Source organism: Hemitrygon akajei, unplaced genomic scaffold (genome assembly GCF_048418815.1).
Source record: "Hemitrygon akajei unplaced genomic scaffold, sHemAka1.3 Scf000125, whole genome shotgun sequence".
In the NCBI taxonomy this organism is placed as follows: domain Eukaryota; kingdom Metazoa; phylum Chordata; class Chondrichthyes; order Myliobatiformes; family Dasyatidae; genus Hemitrygon; species Hemitrygon akajei.
The window spans coordinates 1,471,805-1,493,517 of NW_027332011.1; the positions used below are offsets into that span (position 1 = coordinate 1,471,805).

Here is a 21,713-nt window from a genome sequence, read left to right on the forward strand (position 1 = left end):
GAGATACAGAGAGAGAGGAGAGAGAGAGAGGAGAGAGAAATAGATACAGGCAAAGACAGAGAGGGTGGGGAGAGAATGAGAGTGAGAGGGAAGAGAGACAGAGAGAGAGGCAGAGGGAGAGAGGGGGGAGAGAGAAAGGGAGTGAGACAGAAGAGAGAGAGAGAGAGACAGAGGGGAGAGAGGAAGACGAGGAAAAGGGAGAAGAGACAGAGAGAGGAACAGAGAGTGAGAGAGGACAGAGAGTGAGAGAGAGAGGAACAGGGAGTGTGAGTGTGAGAGAGAGAGGGAGACAGAGAGGGTTTTGGAGAGAGAGAGACAGAGAGAGGACACACCAAGAGAGAGGGCACAGAGAGGGAGAGACAGAGAGATGGGGAGAGAGGGAGTGGGTGGGAGAGAGATAGCAAGAGAGACAGAGAGAGAGGGAAAGGGAGGAACAGTGAGAAGAGAGAGAGGGAGAGAGGGAGATGGAGAGAGAGGGGAGAGAGACAGACAGAGAGGGAGAGCAAGATACAGAGTGAGAGAAGGAGAGACACAGAGAGAGACAGGGTGGGGAAAGTGAGAGAGAGCGAGTGAGCGACAGAGACAGAGAAAGAGAGGGAGACCAGAGAGGAGAGAGCAGAGAGAGGGTGACAGACAGAGAGAGCGCGTGGGGAGAGAGAGTGAGAGGACAGAAAGAGAGACAGAGAGAGAGGGGGGGAGAGGCAGCGAGAGGAAGAATGGGAGAGAGACAGAGAGAGAAGGAGAGAGAGAGGGAGAGGCAGACAGAGTTAGAGAGACAGAGAGAGAGGAACAGAGAGAGAGAGAGGAACAGACAGTGAGAGAGAGAGGAACAGGGAGTGAGGGACAGAGATGAGAGGTGAGAGAGACAGACAGCAGAGAGAGAGAGAGGGAGAGAGAGACAGAGAGAGGGAGGGAGACAGAGAGAGGGAGAGCGAGATACAGAGAGAGAGAAGGAGAGAGACAGAGACAGACAGAGAGGGTGGGGAGAGAGAGGGAGATAAGAAAGAGTGAGACAGAGAGAGGGGGAGAGGGGCAGAGAGGAAATGTAGAGAGAAGAGATGAAGGAGAGAGAGAGAGAGAGAGAGAGGAACAGAGTGAGAGAGAGAGGAACAGGGAGTAAGAGAGACAGAGAGAGAGGGAGCAAGAGAGAGAGAGTGAGAGAGACAGAGAGGCAGGCAGAGAGAGGAACAGAGAGAGAGGGAGAGAGAGACAGAGAGAGAGGGAGAGAGAGATTACACAGTGAGAGAAGGAGAGAGACAGAGAGACACGTAGAGAGAGAGGGTGGGGAGAGAGGTGAAAGGGAGAGGGAGAGAGAGGAAGATGGGGAGAGAGAGAGAAAGGGAGAGAGACAGAAAGAGAGTGAGAGAGACAGAAAGAGAGAGACAGAGAGAGGGGGAGAGAGGCAGAGAGAGAGAGAAAAGTGGAAGAGAGACAGGGAGAGAGAGAGAGGGAGAGTGGGAGAGAGAGAGGGAGAGAGACAGAGAGGAACAGAGAGTGAGAGAGACAGAGGGAGGGCAAGAGAGAGAGAGTGAGACAGAGGCAGGCAGAGAGAGAGGGAGAGAGACAGAGAAAGGGTGGGGAGAGAGTGAGAGAGAGAGGGAGAGAGAGAGGGAGAGGGAGAATGGGAGAGAGACAGAGAGAGATAGAGGGAGAGGGAGAGAGAGAGGGGGAGAGGAACAGAGAGTGAGAGAGACACAGAGAGAGGGAGAGGGAGACAGAGAGGGAGAGAGACAGACAGAGAGACACAGAGAGAGGGTGGGGAGAGAGAGAGAGGGGGAGAGAGAGAGGGAGACAGAAGGATAGAGACAGAGAGGGAGAGAGAGAGAGCGCGCGTGGGGAGAGAATGAGAGACAGAAAGAGAGATACAGAGAGAGGGGGGAGAGGCAGAGAGAGAGAGGGACAGTGGGGGAGAGAGAGTGGCAGAGGGAGAGAGGAAAGAGAGAGAGAAGGAGAGAGGGAGATAGAGAGGGAGAGACAGAGAGAGAGGGTGGGGAGATAGGGAGAGGGAGGGAGAGATACAGCAAGAGAGAGACTGAGAGAGAGGGTGGGGAGAGAGTGAGAGAGGAACAGTGGGAGAGAGAGACAGAAACAGAGAATAGGGAGAGAGAGGAACAGAGAGTAAGAGAGAGAGGGAGAGCAAGAGAGAGAGAGGGAGAGACAGAGACAGGCAGAGAGAGGGAGAGAGACAGAGAGAGAGTGAGAGAGAGACAATGAGAGAGGGAGAGAGATAGAGAGAGACAGAGGGAGAGAGACACAGAGGGTGCGGAGAGAGTGAGAGGGAGAGGGAGACAGAGAATTGCGAGAGGGGCACAGAGGGGAGAGAAAGTAAGAGAAAGAGAGGGAGAGAGACAGAAAGAGAGAGACAGAGAGAGAGGAAGACAGAGAGTGATAGAGAGAGGGAGAGAGACAGAGAGAGCGTGGGGAGAGAGTGAGAGACAGAAAGAGAGAGACAGAGAGAGGGGGGAGAGAGGCAGAGGGAGAGGAACAGTGGGGGAGAGAGAGACAGAGAGAGAGGGTGGGGAGAGAGGGTGAGGGAGGGAGACAGACAGCAAGAGAGAGACAGAGAGAGAGAGAGGGTGGGGAGAGAGGAACAGTGGGAGAGACAGAAACAGAGAAAGGGTGAGAGAGGAACAGAGAGAGAGAGAGAGATAAGGAGAGAGGGAGAGATGGAGAGAGGCAGCGAGAGAGGAACAGTGGGAGAGAGAGAGACAGAGAGAGAGGGTGGGGAGAGAGAGACAGAGAGAGAGGGAGAGAGTGGAACAGAGTGAGAGAGAGAGACAGAGAGAGATAGGGATGGAGAGAGGGGCAGCGAGAGAGGAACAGTGGAAGAGAGAGAGAGACAGAGAGAAGGAGGGGAGAGAGAGAGAGAGAGAGGGAGAGAGACAGAAAGAGGAACAGAGAGAGAGAGGAACAGAGAGTGAGACAGAGAGAGGAACAGGGAGTGAGAGACAGAGAGAGAGGGAGAGCAAGAGAGAGTGAGAGAGACAGCAAGACAGGCAGAGTGAGAGGAACAGAGAGAGAGGGAGACAGAGACAGTGAGAGGGAGAGACAGAGAGAGAGGGAGAGCGAGATACAGAGAGAGAGAGAAGGAGAGAGACAGAGACAGAGGGTGGGGAGAGAGGGAGAGGAAGACAGAGACAGAGAGGGGGAGAGAGAAAGGGAGAGAGGAAGTGGGAGAGAGAGGGAGAGTGAGACAGACAGAGAAAGAGGGTGGGGAGAGAGAGACAGAGAGTGAGGGCGAGCGAGAGAGGGCGAGAGACAGAGAGACAGGCAGAGAGAGGGAAAGAGAGGGTGGGGAGAGAAAGACAGGGAGAGGGAGAGAGAGACAGACAGAGAGAGAGGGAGGAGCAGAGTGAGAGGGACAGAGAGAGGGAGAGATGGAGAGAGACAGGCAGAGAGAAACAGAGAGGGAGAGAGGGAGGCAGAGAGAGGGAGAGAGGGAGTGAGACAGAGAGAGAGGAACAGAGTTAGAGACAGAGAGAGGAACAGAGTGCGAGAGAGAGAGAGAGAGAGGGATGGAGACAGAGGGGGAGAGAGAGAGGGGGGTGAGAGACAGAGAGAGGGAGAGAGAGACATAAAGTGAGGGAGAGCGAGAGAGAGAGGGAAAGAGACAGAGAGACAGGCAGAGAGAGACAGAGAGGGTGGGGAGTGTGAGACAGGGAGGGAGAGAGAGAGAGAGACAGAGAGGGTGAGGAACTGAGAGAGAGACATACAGAGAGGGAGAGATAGAGAGAGGGAAAGAGACAGAGACAGGCAGAGAGAGAGGAACAGAGAGAGAGAGGGACCGAGACAGAGAAAGAGAGGGAGAGAGACAGAGAGAGAGAGGGTGGGCGAGAGAGAGTGAGCGAGAGAGGGACAGTGAGACACAGGGAGAGATAGACAGAGAGAAAGAGAGAATGAGAGAGAGTGGGAGACAGACAGAGAGGGGAAGAGAGAGAGGGTGTGGAGAGAGTGAGAGACAGACAGACAGAGAGAGAGTGAGAAAGAGGCAGAGAGTGTGATGGAGAGAGCGTGAGAGGGAGACAGAGAGGGGGAGAGAGGGAGAGAGGAGGGGGAGTGAGAGAGGGGGACGGATAGGGAGAGGGAGATGGAGAGGGTGAGAGTGAAATTCCTCTCCTGTCTGGTTCCATTTAGTCTTGATTCTCCATCTTCCCTGTATCTCCTGCTTCTCAACATCCCCCGAGCTCTTTATCTGTTCTATCTCTCCTCCTTCTAGACACTTACTTCTCCCCACATCTCATCATCCCTTCGTGTCCCTCCTCCCCACCCCCTCCATTTCACCAACACAATAGAGTTGGTTACTGACAAGAGGAAGTCAGCCGGGGCGATGCCGGTTCTATTTTTGCAGAACACATCCTGTGCGGAAACTAGTCGTGTTGTCACGGCAACAGCACTGGCCACCACCGGAAACACTGCAGAGAGCTGTGAACAAGTTCAGTACATCATGGAAACTGTGGACACTGTTTACACATCTCTCTGCCTCGATAAAACAGTCCACATTATCAAAGACCCCACACACGTCGAACATTCTGACTTCCTGAGAGATGGACCACTAACTTCACAATCTCCCTAATGCAGTGTTGTGATTAATTGGTCTGTATGATTCGTTAAGTTAATTAATTGTCCCTCACATTTCGCAGCCCCGCACTCCCAGTCTCGAGGTGATGAATTGATCTTTATGGACGGGATGCGAATCAAAAGTTATCACATAACCTTGATTCATTGAAAGCAACTGTCCCAATTTACGCTCATCTCTCCTCTCCTCTCCTCTTCTCTCTCTCTCCCCCTCTCTCATTCCCTCTGCCTGTCACTCTCTCTCTCTCTCTCTCTCTCTCTCTCTCTCTCTCTCTCTCTCTCTCTCTCTCTCTCTCTCTCTCTCTCTCTCTCTCTCTCTCTCTCTCTCTCTCTCTCTCTCTCTCTCTCTCCCCCTTCTCTCTACCCCTCTCTTCCCCTCTTCTTCCCGTCTCTTACTTCCTCACTTACCGTCCCTCTCCCTCCGTCTCCACACTCCTCCGCCGCCTATTCTGCAGCACACTAAACGGAAACAAACAGCCCTCTCCCAGAAACCACAAGCCTTTATCCTTTGAGAAACATAGAATCTTTGCAACCGACGAGAAATTGTACAACATCTGTAATCCACTGAGTGTGTAAAACCGTCATCACAGTGTGGGGTGTGGGAGGGGTGCTGGTCTGGACGAGTGGGTGGCGGAGACAGCAAGCTACAGGAAAGGGGGAATTGGGGAGAAAACGAGAGGCAAGCGGAAGGTTAGGCATAAACGGAGCAAGAGACAATAAGGGAAAGATACAGGTTAGTGACTGTGTAGGGAAGAATGTTTGGAGGAAAGATTGGGAAGGTGCAAAAGAGTACGGATGAGAAAAAGATGAGATAGGGAAATTGAGGAATTGTATATGTATAGAGAGAGAGTGAAAGAGAGAGAGACGGAGAGATAAGAGAGTTAAGGGGGAGTGAGAAGGAGAAAGGGAGAAAGAGAAGACTTTGGAGCAGAATGGAGTACCCGGGCACAGGTAAACATCATCTTTGAACTGTCCCACACTCACCTTGAAATCACGTCCTCTGGTAATTGAGATATTCACCTGATGAAGAACCGATGTTGGTTCTCTTCTCTCTGATCTCTACTCAGCCTCAGTCTGCCTCTGGTCTCCCCTCAGCCCCCATCGCTACAGAGGAAACAACTGAAGCCTCTCCAACCTTTCATTCCCTCTGATCCATGAAGCAACCCCTCCATTTCCAGAACATTAACTCTCACCCGATCCTCCCTCCGCCGTAACAGGGTTAGAGTTCCTCCTGTTGTCAACCAACGACCAGCGGTTCTGTGGTGGCGATAGAGTCACCCGGATAGTGAGATGTGTCCATGTGCCAGGGACAGGGATGACTCCGATCAGGTCCCTGGCATTCTAAAGAGGGAGGGCGAGCAACCAGACTTGTTGGTAAATATTGGCACCAATGACAGGTAGAAAATGTCAGCAGGCCCTGAAAAGAAATTTTGTGAGTTAGGTAAGGGGTTTGGGAACCGATGTGCTACCGCCGAGGATGAGGTAGTTGGTTTGTAGACAGAGACAGTATGTTGTGAGACTGCTGGCAATGAGAGGCTGCTGATAGGGCAACCTGGCAGTCGACAGGATGAGTTGCAATGGAAAAGACGCACAGAATCTAAAAGGCTGAACACAGGACTGAAGGTATTACATTTGAATGCGCGCATTGTACAGACTGACGTGGAGGAAGAGCTACAGACTGGCATACATGAGGTTGTGGGCATCACTGAAAGCGTGGCCCTGTTGGTAAACATAATAAAATCAAACCATCAGAAAGAGCTGGCATAGGGTCGGAAGGTGCTGAGTCGTTGTGGGTAGAGCTAAGGAACTGCAAGTGCAAAGAAAACCCTGGTGGAAGGTATGTGCAGACCCCCAAACAGTAGTAAGGATGTAGTCTACAAACTACAACGGGAGATAGAAAATGCAAGTCAGCAGGTCAACGTTACAATAGTCATGTGGGATTTCAGTACACAATCAGATTGGGAAAACCCGGTTGATGCTGGATGCCCCGAGGGAGAATTTCTAGAATGCCTGCGAGGTGGCTTTAGAGAACAGCTCGTGGTTAAGCCCACTATCGCCAAATCATTTCGTTTCCTCGCGGCCCGATACCGGACCGCTGCCTGGTGGCTGAGGACCACAGCACTAAGGGATCTGCTATTCTGGATAGGGTGTGATGCAATGAACCGGGATTGAATTTGCAATTTGAGAAGGGGAAGCACAACGTAGATGCAGTGTTGCAGTGGAATGAAGGAAACTGCAGAGGCGTGAGAGAGGAACTGGCCAAAAGTGATTGGAAAAGACCTTTGGCACCGATAACGTCAAAACAAGACGAGGTGGAATTTCGGGAAGCAATTCAGAAAGCGCAGGATATACACATCCCAAAGAGACAGAAGTGTTCAAAAGGCAGATAGTCCATAAGACCATGAGGTGCAGGAGCAGATTAGGACATTCGGCCCATCGACTCTGCTTCAACATATCACCATATCATCCTGGTTGATCCAGTTTCATCCCAGACCCATTCTCCTGTCTTCTCCCCGTATCCTTTCACACCCTGAACAATCAGTAATATATGACCTTCTGTAGTAAATGTACAGAGAGTCTCGGCCTCCACCGCTGCCTGTGGCAAAGAATCCCATAGATTCACCACTCTGGCTAAAGAAATTCCTCCTCATTTCCGTTCTAACAGGATGCGCTCTGTTATGGTTCATCCGGTCTTAGACCCACCAATCAAAATCCTGTCCACATCCACTCTATCAAGGCTCCTCCTTCAATGAGTTCACCCCTTATTTTTCTGAATTCTGGCCCAGAGACATCAATGGTGGTATGACAACCTATTAAATACTGGAACCATTTTCGTGCACCTCCTCTGAACCCCCTCGAGATTCAGCACATCCTTTCTAAAACAAGGAGCTCAAACCTGCTCAAAATACTACAAGTGAGGCCTCACCAGAGCTTTTTAATGTTTCAACATTTCGTCCTTGCTTTTACCTTTTAGTCCTCATGAAATGAATGCTCTGTATTCCATCTGCCGTTTCCAATCCTAAACAGTCTAGCTCCTTCTGAGGCCTCTCTACGTCCTCAGAACTACCTTTCCCTCCATCTCTGATCATGTCCTCTGCAGACTTTGTAAAAAAGCCATCAAATACATCATCCAAGTCATCGCCAGATACCAGAGAATAATCGGTCCCATCACAGACCCCTGTGGAATGCCATTGGACATCTGCAGCCAGACAGAAAACTCTCCATTTATTCACACGTTCTGCCTCCTGTCAATCAGCCACTGCTTTATCTGTGCTGGACTCTTTCTGTAATACCATGGGCTCGTAGCTTATTAAACAGCCTCATGTCTGCCACCTTTTCAAAGGTCTAAAATTCAAAGTACACAACATCAACCGATTGTCCTTTGTCTATCCCGCTTGTTATGTTCTTCAATGAATTTCAACAGGTTTGTCAGGAAACTATGCTGACTACGGCCCTTTTTATCATTTGCCCAAAGAACCCTGAGATATCATCCTTAATAATCGAATCCAACATCTTCCCAAACACTGAGGTCAGACCAGCTGGCCTTTAGTTTCCTTCCCTCTGCCTCTCTCGCTTCCTGAAGAGTGGAGTGACACTGTTGTACTCCCCTTCCTCCGGAATCCCTCTTCCACACCACACTGGTCCTTACTCTTCACTTATTCCCTATTCTTCCTTATCACTCTTCATATCCCCACTCTGTCTTCTCCCTCTTTCAATCCCCACTCTCCCTTCTCTGTCTCTCACTCTCTTTTCCCCCCTACACTCCCTTTTCTCTTTTACTACCCCGTCTCTTCATATCCACTCCCCGTCTCTCTCCCAGACCCCACACTCCCTTCTCTCTTCTATTGCCCTCTCTCCCTAATCTCTCTCCCAGGCCCCACTCCCCCTTCATTTCTCTCCACACTCCCCCGTCTTTCTCCCCAATCTCACTTCGTTCTCTGCATTACAGGGGCAAATCTAGCTACAACAAGACCACCCAGACCACCCCGCCCAGCCAGACCATGCCCACACCAACCCACACTCTGCTCCTCCCTTACTTGAAACTGCCTGAGGACAGAACACAGAGATTTCCTGAGACAGGAAGTGTCCCACCTCAGCCACCAAGGCGCCTCACCACAGGGGTGGCAGACCTTCTCCCCCCCCCCCCCATAGGATGAAGGCCAGGGCCCCCGGCGCATTTGCTCTCTCGCCCTCTCCCGCCCGGGGGACCTGAGGCCACATATACCTGTCGTAATACACTGGGGAAAGGGAAACACGCAGAGGTGGATGGCACTTGTCGATACAGGAGCCCAGCACACCATCCTCCCAGGCAACCCCGCCGCACAGCGCGCTACAGCCCCTTCGAGCGCCAGCTACTAGCCTGTTACCTGGCGTTCATCGACACAGAACACCAAACAGGCCCCGACGCTGTCGTCCTCCGCCACCATCTCCCCATAATGCGATGGGTCAAGTCCCCTGATTCCTCCCACAGAGCGGGCCGTCCTCCATTGTCCAGTGGAAGCTACATTGCGGAGCGGGCTGAACCCGGTCCTGAAGGGGTCAGCCGCCTCCATGAACAAGTCATGGCTTTCCCCCAGTCCCAGAACCCTGCCCCGGACATCCCCAAGGTACAACCCTCCTCAGCGTGTTGGGGTCAACCCTTCGATTCCCTCCATCCCGACGACAAACTGCGCGACTGGTTCACAGAGGCTCCAGCCGCTGGAAAGGGGGAGACCATTGTGGACAGCGGCAGCGCTTCATCCCGCCACCGGCAAAATTTACCACAGAGAGGGAGGGGGGGTTCCAGTCAACTTGCCGAGCTGGCAGCAGTAACCCTCCCCCTCCAAAACACCACCGGACCAATCCACATCTACACTGACTCCTGGGCTAATGGCATTGCGGTGTGGGTGGCCACACCGTGAGCACCGGATGCATTCCGGCCCTCACCCCATCCTCCCGTCACCACAACAGGGACCGTGTTCCCCTCGTCCTCACCTACCACCCCACCAGCCTCCGGATCCAGCATATTATCCTCCGTCACCTTCAACAGGACCCCACCACTAAGCACATCTTTCCCTCTCTACCCCTCTCTGCTTTTCGCAGGGATCGTTCCCTCCGCGACTGCCTGGTCCACACGTCCCTCCCCACAGATCTCCCACCGGGTACTTATCCCTGCAAGCGTAAGTGCTACACCGGTCCCTACACCTCCTCTCTTATCACCATTCAGGGCCCCAGACAGTCTTTCCAGGTGAGGCAATATTTGACTTGTGAGTCTGTTGGGGTCATCTATTGCATCCGGTGCTCCCGGTGCGGCCTCCTCTACATCGGCGAGACCCGACGCAGATTGGGGGACCGCTTCGTCGAGCACCTCCGTAGGTAGGGTGGTAGGTGAGGACGAGGGGAACACGGTCCCTGTTGTGGTGACGGGAGGATGGGGTAAGGGCCGGAATGCATCCGGTGCTCCCGGTGTGGCGACCCACACCGCAATGCCATTAGCCCAGGAGTCAGTGTAGATGTGGATTCGTCCGGTGGTGTTTTGGAGGGGGAAGGCTAGGAGGAAGTTAGAACAAAAGCTGCAGAAAAAAAGCATGAAGGAGGTGTGGGATGGGATGAAGATCATCACCGGATGTGGTGCAAAGCGGGGGGCAAACATAAGTGGAGATGTGGAGAAAGCGAACCAGCTGAACAACTTCTTCAATAGGTTCGACAGCACAATCCCACCCTCACCGCAGAACTCCACACCAGGCTTACTTCCCTCACAGGAAAATAGCCACTCACAGGAGACCTGGCCCACGCCCAGGTTTACGGCTGCACAGGTGGAAGGTCAACTGAGGAAGATCTGTACCAGCAAGGCGGCTGGACCGGATGGAGTTTCCCCACGATTACTGAGGGCCTGTGCGACTGAACTGGGAGAACCACTACAGCGCATCTTCAACATGAGTCTAGATCAGAGAAGAGTACCCAGACAGTGGAAAACATCCTGTATTGTCCCGGTACCGAAGAAACCACAACCAAAGGAGTTGAATGACTTCAGACCTGTTGCCTTGACGTCGCACGTGATGAAGACCATGGAGCGGCTGATAATACAGAATCTGAGGCCACAAACCAGGCACGCCCGGGATCCGCTTCAGTTTGCGTATAAGGAGAAGGTGGGAGTGGAGGATGCTATCACGTATTTGCTGCACAAATCACTCTCTCACCTAGATGGGGTCAGTTGTGCTGTGAGGATTACATTCCTTGACTTCTCTAGTGCCTTTAACACCATTCAGCCCAAGATCTTAAAGCACAAACTAACGGAGATGGGAGTAGACTCTCACATGGTGGATTGGATAGTGGACTACTTGACAGAGAGACCTCAGTATGTGCGGTTGGGAGACTGTAGGTCTGACACGGTGGTCAGCAGCACAGGAGCGCCACAGGGAACCGTACTCTCTCCGGTCCTGTTCACCCTGTACACATCAGACTTCTAATATAACTCGGAGTCCTGCCATGTGCAGAAGTTCGCTGATGACACGGCCATAGTGGGGTGTGTCAGGAATGGACAGGAGGAGGAGTATAGGAAACTGATACAGGACTTTGTGATATGGTGCAACTCAAACTAAATGCGTCTCAATATCACCAAGACCAAGGAGATGGTGGTGGACTTTAGGAGATCTAGGCCTCATATGGAGCCAGTGATCATTAATGGAGAATGTGTGGAGCAGGTTAAGACCTACAAGTATCTGGGAGTACAGTTAGATGAGAAGCTAGACTGGACTGCCAACACAGATGCCTTGTGCAGGAAGGCACAGAGTCGACTGTACTTACTTAGAAGGTTGGCGTCATTCAATGTCTGCAGTGAGATACTGAAGATGTTCTATAGGTCAGTTGTTGAGAGCGCCCTCTTCTTTGTGGTGGCGTGTTGGGGAGGAAGCATTAAGAAGAAGGACGCCTCACGTCTTAATAAGCTGGTAAGGAGGGCGGGCTCTGTCGTGGGCAAAGTGCTGGAGAGTTTAACATCGGTAGCTGAGCGAAGGGCGCTGAGTAGGCTACGGTCAATTATGGAAAACCCTGAACATCCTCTACATAGCACCATCCAGAGACAGAGAAGCAGTTTCAGTGACAGGTTACTGTCGATGCAATGCTCCTCAGACAGGATGAAGAGGTCAATACTCCCCAATGCCATTAGGCTTTACAATTCAACTGCCAGGAGTTAAGAACTTTTTTAAAAAGCTATTATTAATGCTTTTTTGAGTTAGTGATTTTAGATGCATATCATATTATTACTGAATTAAGTATTGTATGTAATGAGTTTTTGCTACGGCAAGTGTATGGGACATTGGAAAAAGGTGTTGAATTTCCCCATGGGGATGAATAAAGTATCTATCTATCTATCTATCTATCTGTCCGCCACAACAGACAGGATCTCCCGGTTGCTACCCCCTTCAACACTGCTTCACATTCCCATTCGGATATCTCCATACATGGCCTCTTCTACTGCCATGATGAGGCTAAACTCAGGTTGGAGGAGCAAGACCTCATATACAGTCTGGGTAGTCTCCAACCCCTTGGTATGAACATCGAATTCTCCAACTTCCGGTAATTCGCACCCTCTCCCTTCCCCCATCCCACTTTCACTCTGCCTTCTCTTCCAGCTGCCTATCACCTCTCTCATGATTCTTCCTTCTTCTACTATCCATAGTGCTTTCCCCTTACATTCCTTCTTCACCTTTCCTCTCTATCCCCTCCCTTCTTCCCCTCCCCTAACCCTTGACCTTTCCTTTGATTGGTTTTTCACCTGGCACCTACCAGCTTTCTCCTTCCCACTCTCACCCACCTTCTTTGTAGGGCCCCTGCCCCCTCCTTCTTCAGTCCAGATGAACATTCTGAATCAGGTTTTTAACATCATTGTCTTTCCTAATTCAACAGCAGCTATGCAGAGAAAAAATACAAAATTACACTAAATTACAAAATACTTCAATAGTGCAAAAAGGAGCAATGAGGATGTGTTCCCCCTTTCTCCTGAAGTGCATGTCCACTGGCATTGGACATTTCCTCCTTAGAGAAAAAATCCCGGCTGTCCACTCTGTCTGTGCCTCTCACATTCCTGTAAACGTCTGTCAGACCTCCCTCAGCCTCTGCCACTCCGGAGAAAATTACCCGAGATTGTCCAGTCTCACTTTATCCAGGCAGCATCCTGTTAAGCCTCTTCTCCTCACCATCCAAATCCTCCGCATTATTCCTGTATTCGAATGCAATTCTCCAGATGTGATTAAACTAGAGATTTATACAACTGCAACATAACTGCCTGACAATAGAACCACTATCTGGGCGTTATGAACTCGGAATCCAAGATCCCCTGTAGATTAGCACAGTCCAATCTCGCCCCATGAATATAACAGCAACGAGATAATGCTGAGGCTTTATAAGACATAGTCAGGCCACACTTGGAGTATTGTCAACAGTGTTCGGCCCCACATCTCAGACAGGATGTGTTGTCATTGGAGAGAGTCCAGAGGAGGTTCACAAGGATGATTTTGGGAATGAAGGGGTTAAAATATGAGGCACACTTGGCAGCTTTGACCCTGTGCTCACTGGAATTCAGAAAAATGCGGAGCATCTCATTGAAACCTACCGAATGTTGAAAGGACTGGATAAGGTGGATGTGTAGAAGGTATTTCCTGTGGTGGGGCACAGCCACAAAGTTGAGGGGCCACCTTTTCAAACAGATGTAAGCAGGATATATTTTTTTATTAGCCAAGGTGTATTGGATCTGTGGAATGCTCTGCCACAGACTGCGGTAGAGGCCAAGTGTGTGGGTATATTTAAGGTGGGAGTTGATTGTTTCCTCTTCGGTCAGGGCATCAAGGGATATGGCGATAAAGCAGGTGTATGGGGTTGAGTGCGATCCGGGATCAGGCATGATGGAAAGGTGGCAGCCTCGATGGGCTGAATGGCCTGAGTCTGTTCCTATCATTGAAAGTTTCTGGACACAAGCCCCCTCATTCATTATGAATCTCCTCCGCTGTCTTCCAGCACAAATCATGCTTAGTATAGAATACTAAGCAGAACTGAATGCAACACTTCAAGAACATTGGCACTTCAGGCAGCATCTGTTGAGGGGAATAGAGTCGATGTATGGTACAGAACCACTCCCTTAAGGCACTGACACAGTCCCTTCGACCCAACCTTTCCATGCTGTCCCGGTGTCTATTTAAACTAATCCCTCTGCCTGCCTTTGACACAGAACACAGAAATCTACAGCACATGACAGGCTCTTCAGCCCACAATGTTATACCGACCATGTAACTTACTCCAGAAACTGCCTATAATTTATCTATAAAGTATAACTGTCTATGTTTTTAAGCTCCATGTACCTATCTAAGAGTCTCAAAAAATATCCTATTGTATCCACCTCCACCATCGCTGCTAGCAGCCCATTCCACGCACCCACCACTCTCTGTGTAAGAAACGTACCCCTGACATACCCTCAGTATTGACTTCCAAGCAGCTTAAAACTACGTCCCCTCATGTTAGTCACTTCAAGCCTGGGAAAATGCCTCTGGCTATCCACATGGTCAAAGCCTCTCATCATCTTATACACCTCTATCAGGTCACCTCTCATCCTCCGTCGCTCTAAGAAGGAAAGGCCAAGTTCACTCAATCTATTCTTATAAGGCATGCTCTCCAATCCAAGAGCAACATCCTTGTAAATCTACTCTACACTCTCTATAGTATCCACATCCTTCTTGCAGTGAGGCCACCAGAACTGAACACAGGACTCCCAAGTGGGGTCCAACTAAGCCCACAGCCCTGCCGTGTTGGGGTACAATTACTTATGTACAGGTTAGGAGAAATATAGCTTCAACATCACCTCACAGCTCTTGAACTCAATCCCACGGTTGATGAAGGCCATCACACCAGACGCCTTCTTAACAACACTGCCAACCTGCACAGCAGCTTTGAGTGTCATATGTACATGAACCCCAAGATCTCTCTGACCCTCCACACTGCCAAGAGTCTTACCATTAATATTATATTCTGTGTTCATATTTGACCTGTTGAAATGAACCACTTCACACGTATCGGGGTTGAACTCCATCTGCCACTTCTCAGCCCAGTTCTGCATCCTATCTATTCCCCGCTGTAATCTATTTTTAAATTAATTTTTATTGAAGGAATGACACAATACAGAATACATTACATTTTCCTCCATTTTGCTTTTATATCTTACCCTTAAACAACACCCCCAACTTTTGCGTCATCAGCGGGGCCTTCTGGGAGTTGTAGTCATTGTCCTCGGCTCCTCCCTCGCTCGCTGTAAAAACATTTTTTCTCAGCCACCAGAGACATTGCCGAAACAGACGCACCAAGGCGCGAAGGGGAATCACACCCGTCCTTGTGGACGACGTGGCCGGCGACACCGACGGAAGCGACTCGCTGAACTCACCCTTTGCGATGGAGCTTAGAAGGAGGGGCTGATCATGGGCCGTTTTCCTCCAGCCTATCGTAGCTCAGACACAACACTGACGCCTGCTGTCATTGGCTGTAGTGCCTGTCTGTCAACTGGGAACTCAGCGGGTGATTAGTTAATGTGAACGTCAGTCAGCCTTCCTGTCTTTATGAGTTTGAGTTTGGATTTATATCGGGGACAGGAAGCATATTGGGAGAAATGTATGATTTTATGTGATGGTGCATCAGTCTCCGAGTGACATTATTAAGAATAAATGGGCAAAGGTCGTGGTGAGGAAGAAGGTGATTTACTGGAGGTTATATGGAGATAATATTGGAAGGGATATTAAACTTGGAGAGGTTTGGGGTTTGATTTAGAAATTAGGGGTATTTGTGGGGTTCATAATATTCCAGTGTTAATTAATGAGGGCAAAATGATTGTTACTGAAACAGGGAAGGTTGTGTTACTGGCTGGGTCATTTGCTGAGCTTCATAATCGGGATAATTTAAGTGAAGAAGTTAAACAATGTAGGGATATGTTTTTCAGTGAATACCCTGATGTGCTGGAAGTCAGCTGTAGCAATGATAGTATCACTGCTGGAGAGATTTCTTTGTATGAATTTAAGAAGTCTATTAATAATGCAGGTCAGGTGTCCCCAGGAAAGGGTAAGATATGTAATTGTAATTGTATATAATTCTCTTTTGTGAAAATATTAAATGTTTGAATTGTGCATCTACTTTCCTCATGGAAAATGCCAGCAGTCGTGCCTATTCTAAAACCTGGCAGATCCCCATCTGATCCTTCTAGTTAAGGGCCTATATCGTAAACGTCTCATTTATGTAAACTGATGGAATGTATGGTAATCAAACGCTTGAGTTATATTTTGGAAAGAGTGGTGATTAAGTGTTTTATTAGAGTGGATTTTGGAAGGTGAAATGACATTAGATTCAGTTTTAGGTTTGGAAGATGATATTAGGAAATCAGAATTAAATAAAGATGCCGTAATAGCAGTATTTTTGATACTGAAAAGGGAAATTATATATTATGGAAGAAAGGAGTTTTGATTAAATTAGGAGTGAGGGGGACATTGTATAATTTTTCTGAGTATTTTTTTGGATGGACTGTCCAAGTACCGGTCGGCATGTTATGTTTGTGTTTCTATGAGATAGAGAATGGGATCCCACAAGGCAGTATTTGTAGCCCTTCATTATTTAATACTATGTTACTGTTACTCTCTCTGAGATGGGAAAATGGAATACCCTGGGTAAATGACAATATACAGATGATATAGCTTTATAGATTAGAGGTTGTAATTGCTATTTACTACCAATTTATTTCCAATTTCAATTGGAAATATTCCTGCTTCCGCTCAAAGTATGATAGCTTTTTCAACTTTATTGGCTCGGAGAGCTATTCTGTTGTACTGGAAGGATCGAAATCCACCTATGTTTTTTTTTTAGCTCTCCTCCATTATGTCGTGTTTAATTTTGGAGAAAATTAGAAGTCGGATGTTTGATACATTTTTTAAATTTGAGCAAACCTGCCGATCTTCATTCAATATTTTCATATGACTTAAATTTTCTTTTTTTTTTTACTTTTTTAGTATTTTTTTTTCGTCTCTGTGCAGTTTCAGATTTGACCAGAAGGATTTTTCCCTTTTTTATGTAATTATATCCTAAAATGGACTGCCTAGACTTTTTTTTTGTTGTTTTCGGTTAGTTTAGTGTTTTTTTTTCTTCTCATAATAGAGATTTTGAGTCTTTTTTATGAATTGTTCAGAGGAGTTGTGTTTCCTTTTACATATTAGCTGAATATTATACATGATTTCGACAGTGTATATCCCTTTCATTATTTGTATTCTTATTGAAATATGTATTTGATATAACTTCTCTGATTTGCATTTATCCTGATTTTTTTAAATCAATAAAAAGATTGAAAATGTAAATGGAGGCACCTATCAGCAAAATAACTGATAAATGTAAAGGAGCATTGAATCTCCTCAGGCATCTATGTGGGTATTCTTGGGCGCAACATGAAAATAATTGTTGACCAATTATATTTGTTTAATTTGATCTGTTCTTGATTATGTCTGTGTAGCTAATGGATCAGCTTCATCTTCAAATTAAAAATGGTTGTATGTGATACAATTAAAGGCTTTAAGATTGTGTTCTGGTGCAGTAATGTCGTCTCCTGTTTTGGCTTTACTGATTGCAATGGGACAACAGCCCTCCCAGTAACAGAGGTTGAAGTTGATCTTAACATAATGGATTAATTTCAGAGGGCAAAGAAATGATCATTCTGTTAAAGGTGTGCTGGAGGATGGTTGGGGACATCACAAGAAGAGTGTTTTAAGTTTTGTGTGGCTGGGTTCTTATCACGCTGGGAATATGGGTGCATTGGATGATACAATATGTCCCACTGTAGCTTTCTCTGTAACCCCACCTTGTTTTCTCCAATGAATTCAGTTGATTTTAGGTTAAATGATCGGATTCAATTCTGCCTGAGAGTCTGTTGGTTCATCAGTATATTAATGAAAGTTACTATCATACAGTGACCATTTTTACAGATGAATCAGAAGATAATTTAACTGGGGATGTTGGTGTGGCTGTTTCTGTGTGCCTGAATTGCAGGTAAATGATTTTAAAAAAATTACAGCCATTTATCGGCATAGAAAGTAGAATTCTTTGCCAACAGTGTAGGCTTACAGTGGGTGGAGGAAATTTGTCCTTATAATTTGTTCAGAATACATTTCGGTTTTGATGAGTCTTAAACAGTTCATTCTGGCAGTAGGTCAGATTGACTGTTGGAACCTCGTCAAACGGTATTTCATATATAAAGTTTGATTTATATGTCTGCACATTATGGGCACTGCACATCACACTGTTGAGGGAAATGATGGGGTTGACTGTTTAGCGACAAAAGCTGTTAAATGTAAAGCTGTGGATATAGACCTTCCACTTAGCAAATTAGAAGCTAAAGGGTTGGTAGTGTTAAGAATTAGGGGCTTATGGCAAGACGTAGGATAACGGACATAAGGACAGACACCTTTACAGAATACATAAACCTGTTGAGTTTATAGAGGAAGGTCTTAAAACCAGGGAAGGAATGATATTGACTCGACTTAGAAATACCCACACTATGCTTAATTATGCCTTGTATCTAATTGGAAAACTTCATTCTGTGTCGTGTACATTTTGTCATTAGGAAACTGTCGAAACACATACTATTTCAATGTGAAGCGTATAAGGCTGAAGAAAAATCAAATGCAGTCTTCAGTACAATCTTTGCGAGGGTAAATAGTTTTCAGATAAAAACTTTATTCAATTATGGGACTGTCTTTAAATTAATTCACAGTTTGAGCTGGAAAAGGCATGTAATAATTGTGTTAAACCTGAGGAAATGTCATATAAGTTAGCTAAGGTGAGTGGGATGTTGGATTATTGGGATGCTCTTAAAATCCAACAAAAGGCAACAAAAAAACCCATAAGAATGGTAAAGAAGAAGTATGAGAGCAGACTGGCCAATAATATAAATCAGGATACGAAAAGTTTAGTTTTCAGTTACATGAAGAGTGAAAGGGAGATGTGAGTTGATACTGGACCACTGGAAAATGATGCTGGTGAAGTAGTAATGGGGGACAAAGAAATGGCAGATGAACTTAATGAACAATCTTCACTGTCTTTTCCGGTCAGCACCTCCCCCACTTGTCCCATTTAAACTGTCTCATTACGGGTGGAGTTTAGGACCCGGGGGAGCTTAGGACCCGCCGCCCGCGGCTGCTGCTGAATTCCTCGTGTTTCTGTTCGGTTAACGGATGCGGTGAACGAGTTAAAATTAATCGAGAGATAATTCTTATCTCGTGTTTAAATCACTCCATAGAACCATAGAACACGACAGCACAGAAAACAGGCCATTCGGTGCTTCTAGTCTATGTGGAAACTTTTCTCCGCTCGTCCCATTTACCTGCACCCAGTCCGTAACCCTCCAGACCTCTCCCACCCATGTATCTATCCAATTTATTCTTAAAACTTAAGAGTGAGTCTGCATTTACCACTTCAGATGGCAGCTCGTTCGACATTCCCACCACTCTCTGAGTGAAGAAGATCACCCTAAACCTTTCCCATTTCACCCTAAAGCCATTTCCTCTCGTATTTATCTTTCCTAATCTAAATGGAAAGAATCTACTCGCATTTACTGTCTATACCCCTCATATTTTTGTAAACCTCTATCAAATCCCCCCTCATTCTTCTACGCTCCAAGGAATAAAGTCCTAAACTGTTCAATCTTTCCCTGTAACTCAACTCCTGAAGACCTGGCAACATCCTAGTAAATATTCTCTGCACTCTTTCAATCTTACTGATATCCTTCCTATAGTTAGGTGAACAGAACTGCAAATAATACTCCAAATTTGGCCTCACCAATGCCTTATACAACCTCAGCATAACATCCCAACTCCTGTACTCAGTACTTTGATTTATGAATGCCAGGATTCCAAAGGCCTTCTTTACAACCCTGTCTACCTGTAACGCCACTTTCAGGGAATTATGTACCTGAACTCCCAGATCCCTTTGTTTCTCCGCACTCCTCAGTGCCCTACCATTTACTGTGCATGTACTACCTTGGTCTGTCCTTCCAAAATGCAACACCTCAGGCTTGTCTGCATTAAATTCCATCTGTCATTTCCTGGCCCATTTTTCCAGTTGGTCCGGATCCCTCGGCAAGCTTTGAAAACCTTCCTCGCTGTCCACAACGCCTCCAATCTTGGTGTCATCAGCAAACTTGCTGATCCAATTGACCACATCTATATCATTGATATGGACAACAAACAACAATGGTCCCAGCACAGATCCCTGAGGCACACCACTAGTCACAGGCCTCCAGTCTGAGAAGCAATCATCCACTACCACTCTCTGTCTTCTCCCACACAGTCAATTTCGAATCCAGTTTACAACCTCTCCATGGATACCTAGTGTCTGAACCTTCTGAACTAACCTCCCATGTGGGACCTTGTCAAAGTCCTTACTAAAGTTCATGCTGACAACCTCCACAGCCTTTCCTTCATCTACTTTCTTGGTCACCTCCTCGGAAAATTCTACAATATTTGTTAAACACGATCTACCATGAACAAAGCCATACTGACTATCCTTAATCAGCCCTTGGCTGTCCAAATACTAGTATATCCGATCTCTCAGAACACCTTCCAATAACTGACCTACGACTGATGTCAGGCTCACTGGCCTGTAATTACCTGGTTTACTATTGGAGCCTTTTTTAAACAACGGAATAACATGAGCTACCCGACAATCCTCCGGCACTGCACCCGTGGCTGAGGACACTTTAAATATTTCTGTCAGGGCCCCTGCAATTTCTACACTAGTCTCTCTCAAGGTTCGAGGAAATATCAAGTGAGGTCCGGGGGATTTATCTACCTTTATTCGATGTAAGGCAGCAAGCACCTCCTCCTCTTTCATCTCTAATTGTTCCATGGAACAACTGCTTGTTTCCCTTCCTTCCATATACACTATGCCAGTTTCCTGAGTAAATACTGATGCAAAAAATCTTTTCATGATCTCCAACATCTCGTGAGGCTCCACACATAGACGACCACTCCGATCTTCTAGGGGACCAATTTTGTCCCTAACTATCCTTTTACTCTTAATATACTTGTAGAAACCCTTCGGGTTTACCTAAATATTATCTGCCAAAGCCAACTCATTTCGTTTTGTTACCTTCTTGATTTCCTTCTTTAGTATTTTCTTACATTTTCTATAGTCTTCAAGTACCTCATTTTTTCTTTGTTGCCTATACCTGCTATACATCTCTCTCTCTCTCTTTTTCTTAACCAGATCGCCAATATCCGGTGAAAACCAAGGTTCCCTATGCCTGTTAACTTTGCCTTTAATCCTGGCAGGAACATGCAAACTCTGCGCTCTCAAAATTTCACATTTGGAGGCCTTCCACTTACTGAGCACATCCTCGCCAGAAAAAAAATATTCCAATCCACTCTTCCTAGATCCTTTTTCATTTCCACAAAATTGGCCCTTCTCCAATTTAGAACCTCAATTCGAGGACCAGACCCATCCTTATCTATAATTAACTTGAAACTAATGACATTATGGTCACTGGACCCAAAATGTTCGCCTACACATACTTCTGTCACCTAACTGTCTGGTTTCCTAACAGGAGATCAAGTATTGCATCATCACTCGTATGTACCTCTATATATTGATTTAGAAAACTTTCCTGAAAACATTTCACACACTCTAAGCCATCTAGCCCTATTACAGTTTGGGAGTCCCAGTCAATATGAGGAAAGGTAAAATCCCCTACTATTACAACTTCCTGTTTCTTACATCGGTCTACTATCTTTATACAGGTTTGCTCCTCCAATTCTCTCTGACTATTGGGCAGTCTATAATACACCCCTATTAGTGTGGTCACACCTTTCCCGTTCCCCAGCTCCACCCAGTTCCTCTGTAGACAAGCCCTCCGGGCTGTCCTGTCTATGCACAGCTGTAATATTTTCCCTGACTAGTAATGCCACTCCACCCCCTTTCATCCCTCCCCCTCTATCACGTCTGAAACAACAAATATTTCTATCATGTATAAACCTTAGGTGGGAGGTTATCTTTTTGTATTAATGTATTAAGAATAAATTATAAATTCTACCAATTGAACCTCTTACTAAAGGATTCATATTCAAAATAGTATCCAACAAATCAGATTC

At 47.1% G+C, this 21,713-nt stretch overlaps 1 protein-coding gene across 1 annotated transcript in view; it reads right to left on the reverse strand.

Moving 5' to 3' along the window:
• The window catches only part of LOC140723679 (E3 ubiquitin-protein ligase TRIM21-like), a 51,216-nt gene extending 42,088 nt beyond the window's left edge, over positions 1–9,128 (reverse strand). The window contains exons 1-2 of the mRNA XM_073038241.1: positions 8,943–9,128; positions 7,543–7,676 (exon numbers count right to left, since the gene is read on the reverse strand). Of these exons, the coding sequence (XP_072894342.1) occupies positions 7,543–7,676; positions 8,943–9,128 (320 nt within the window). The remainder of the gene's footprint in view (positions 1–7,542; positions 7,677–8,942) is intronic.
• Between the last annotated feature and the right edge of the window lie 12,585 nt (positions 9,129–21,713).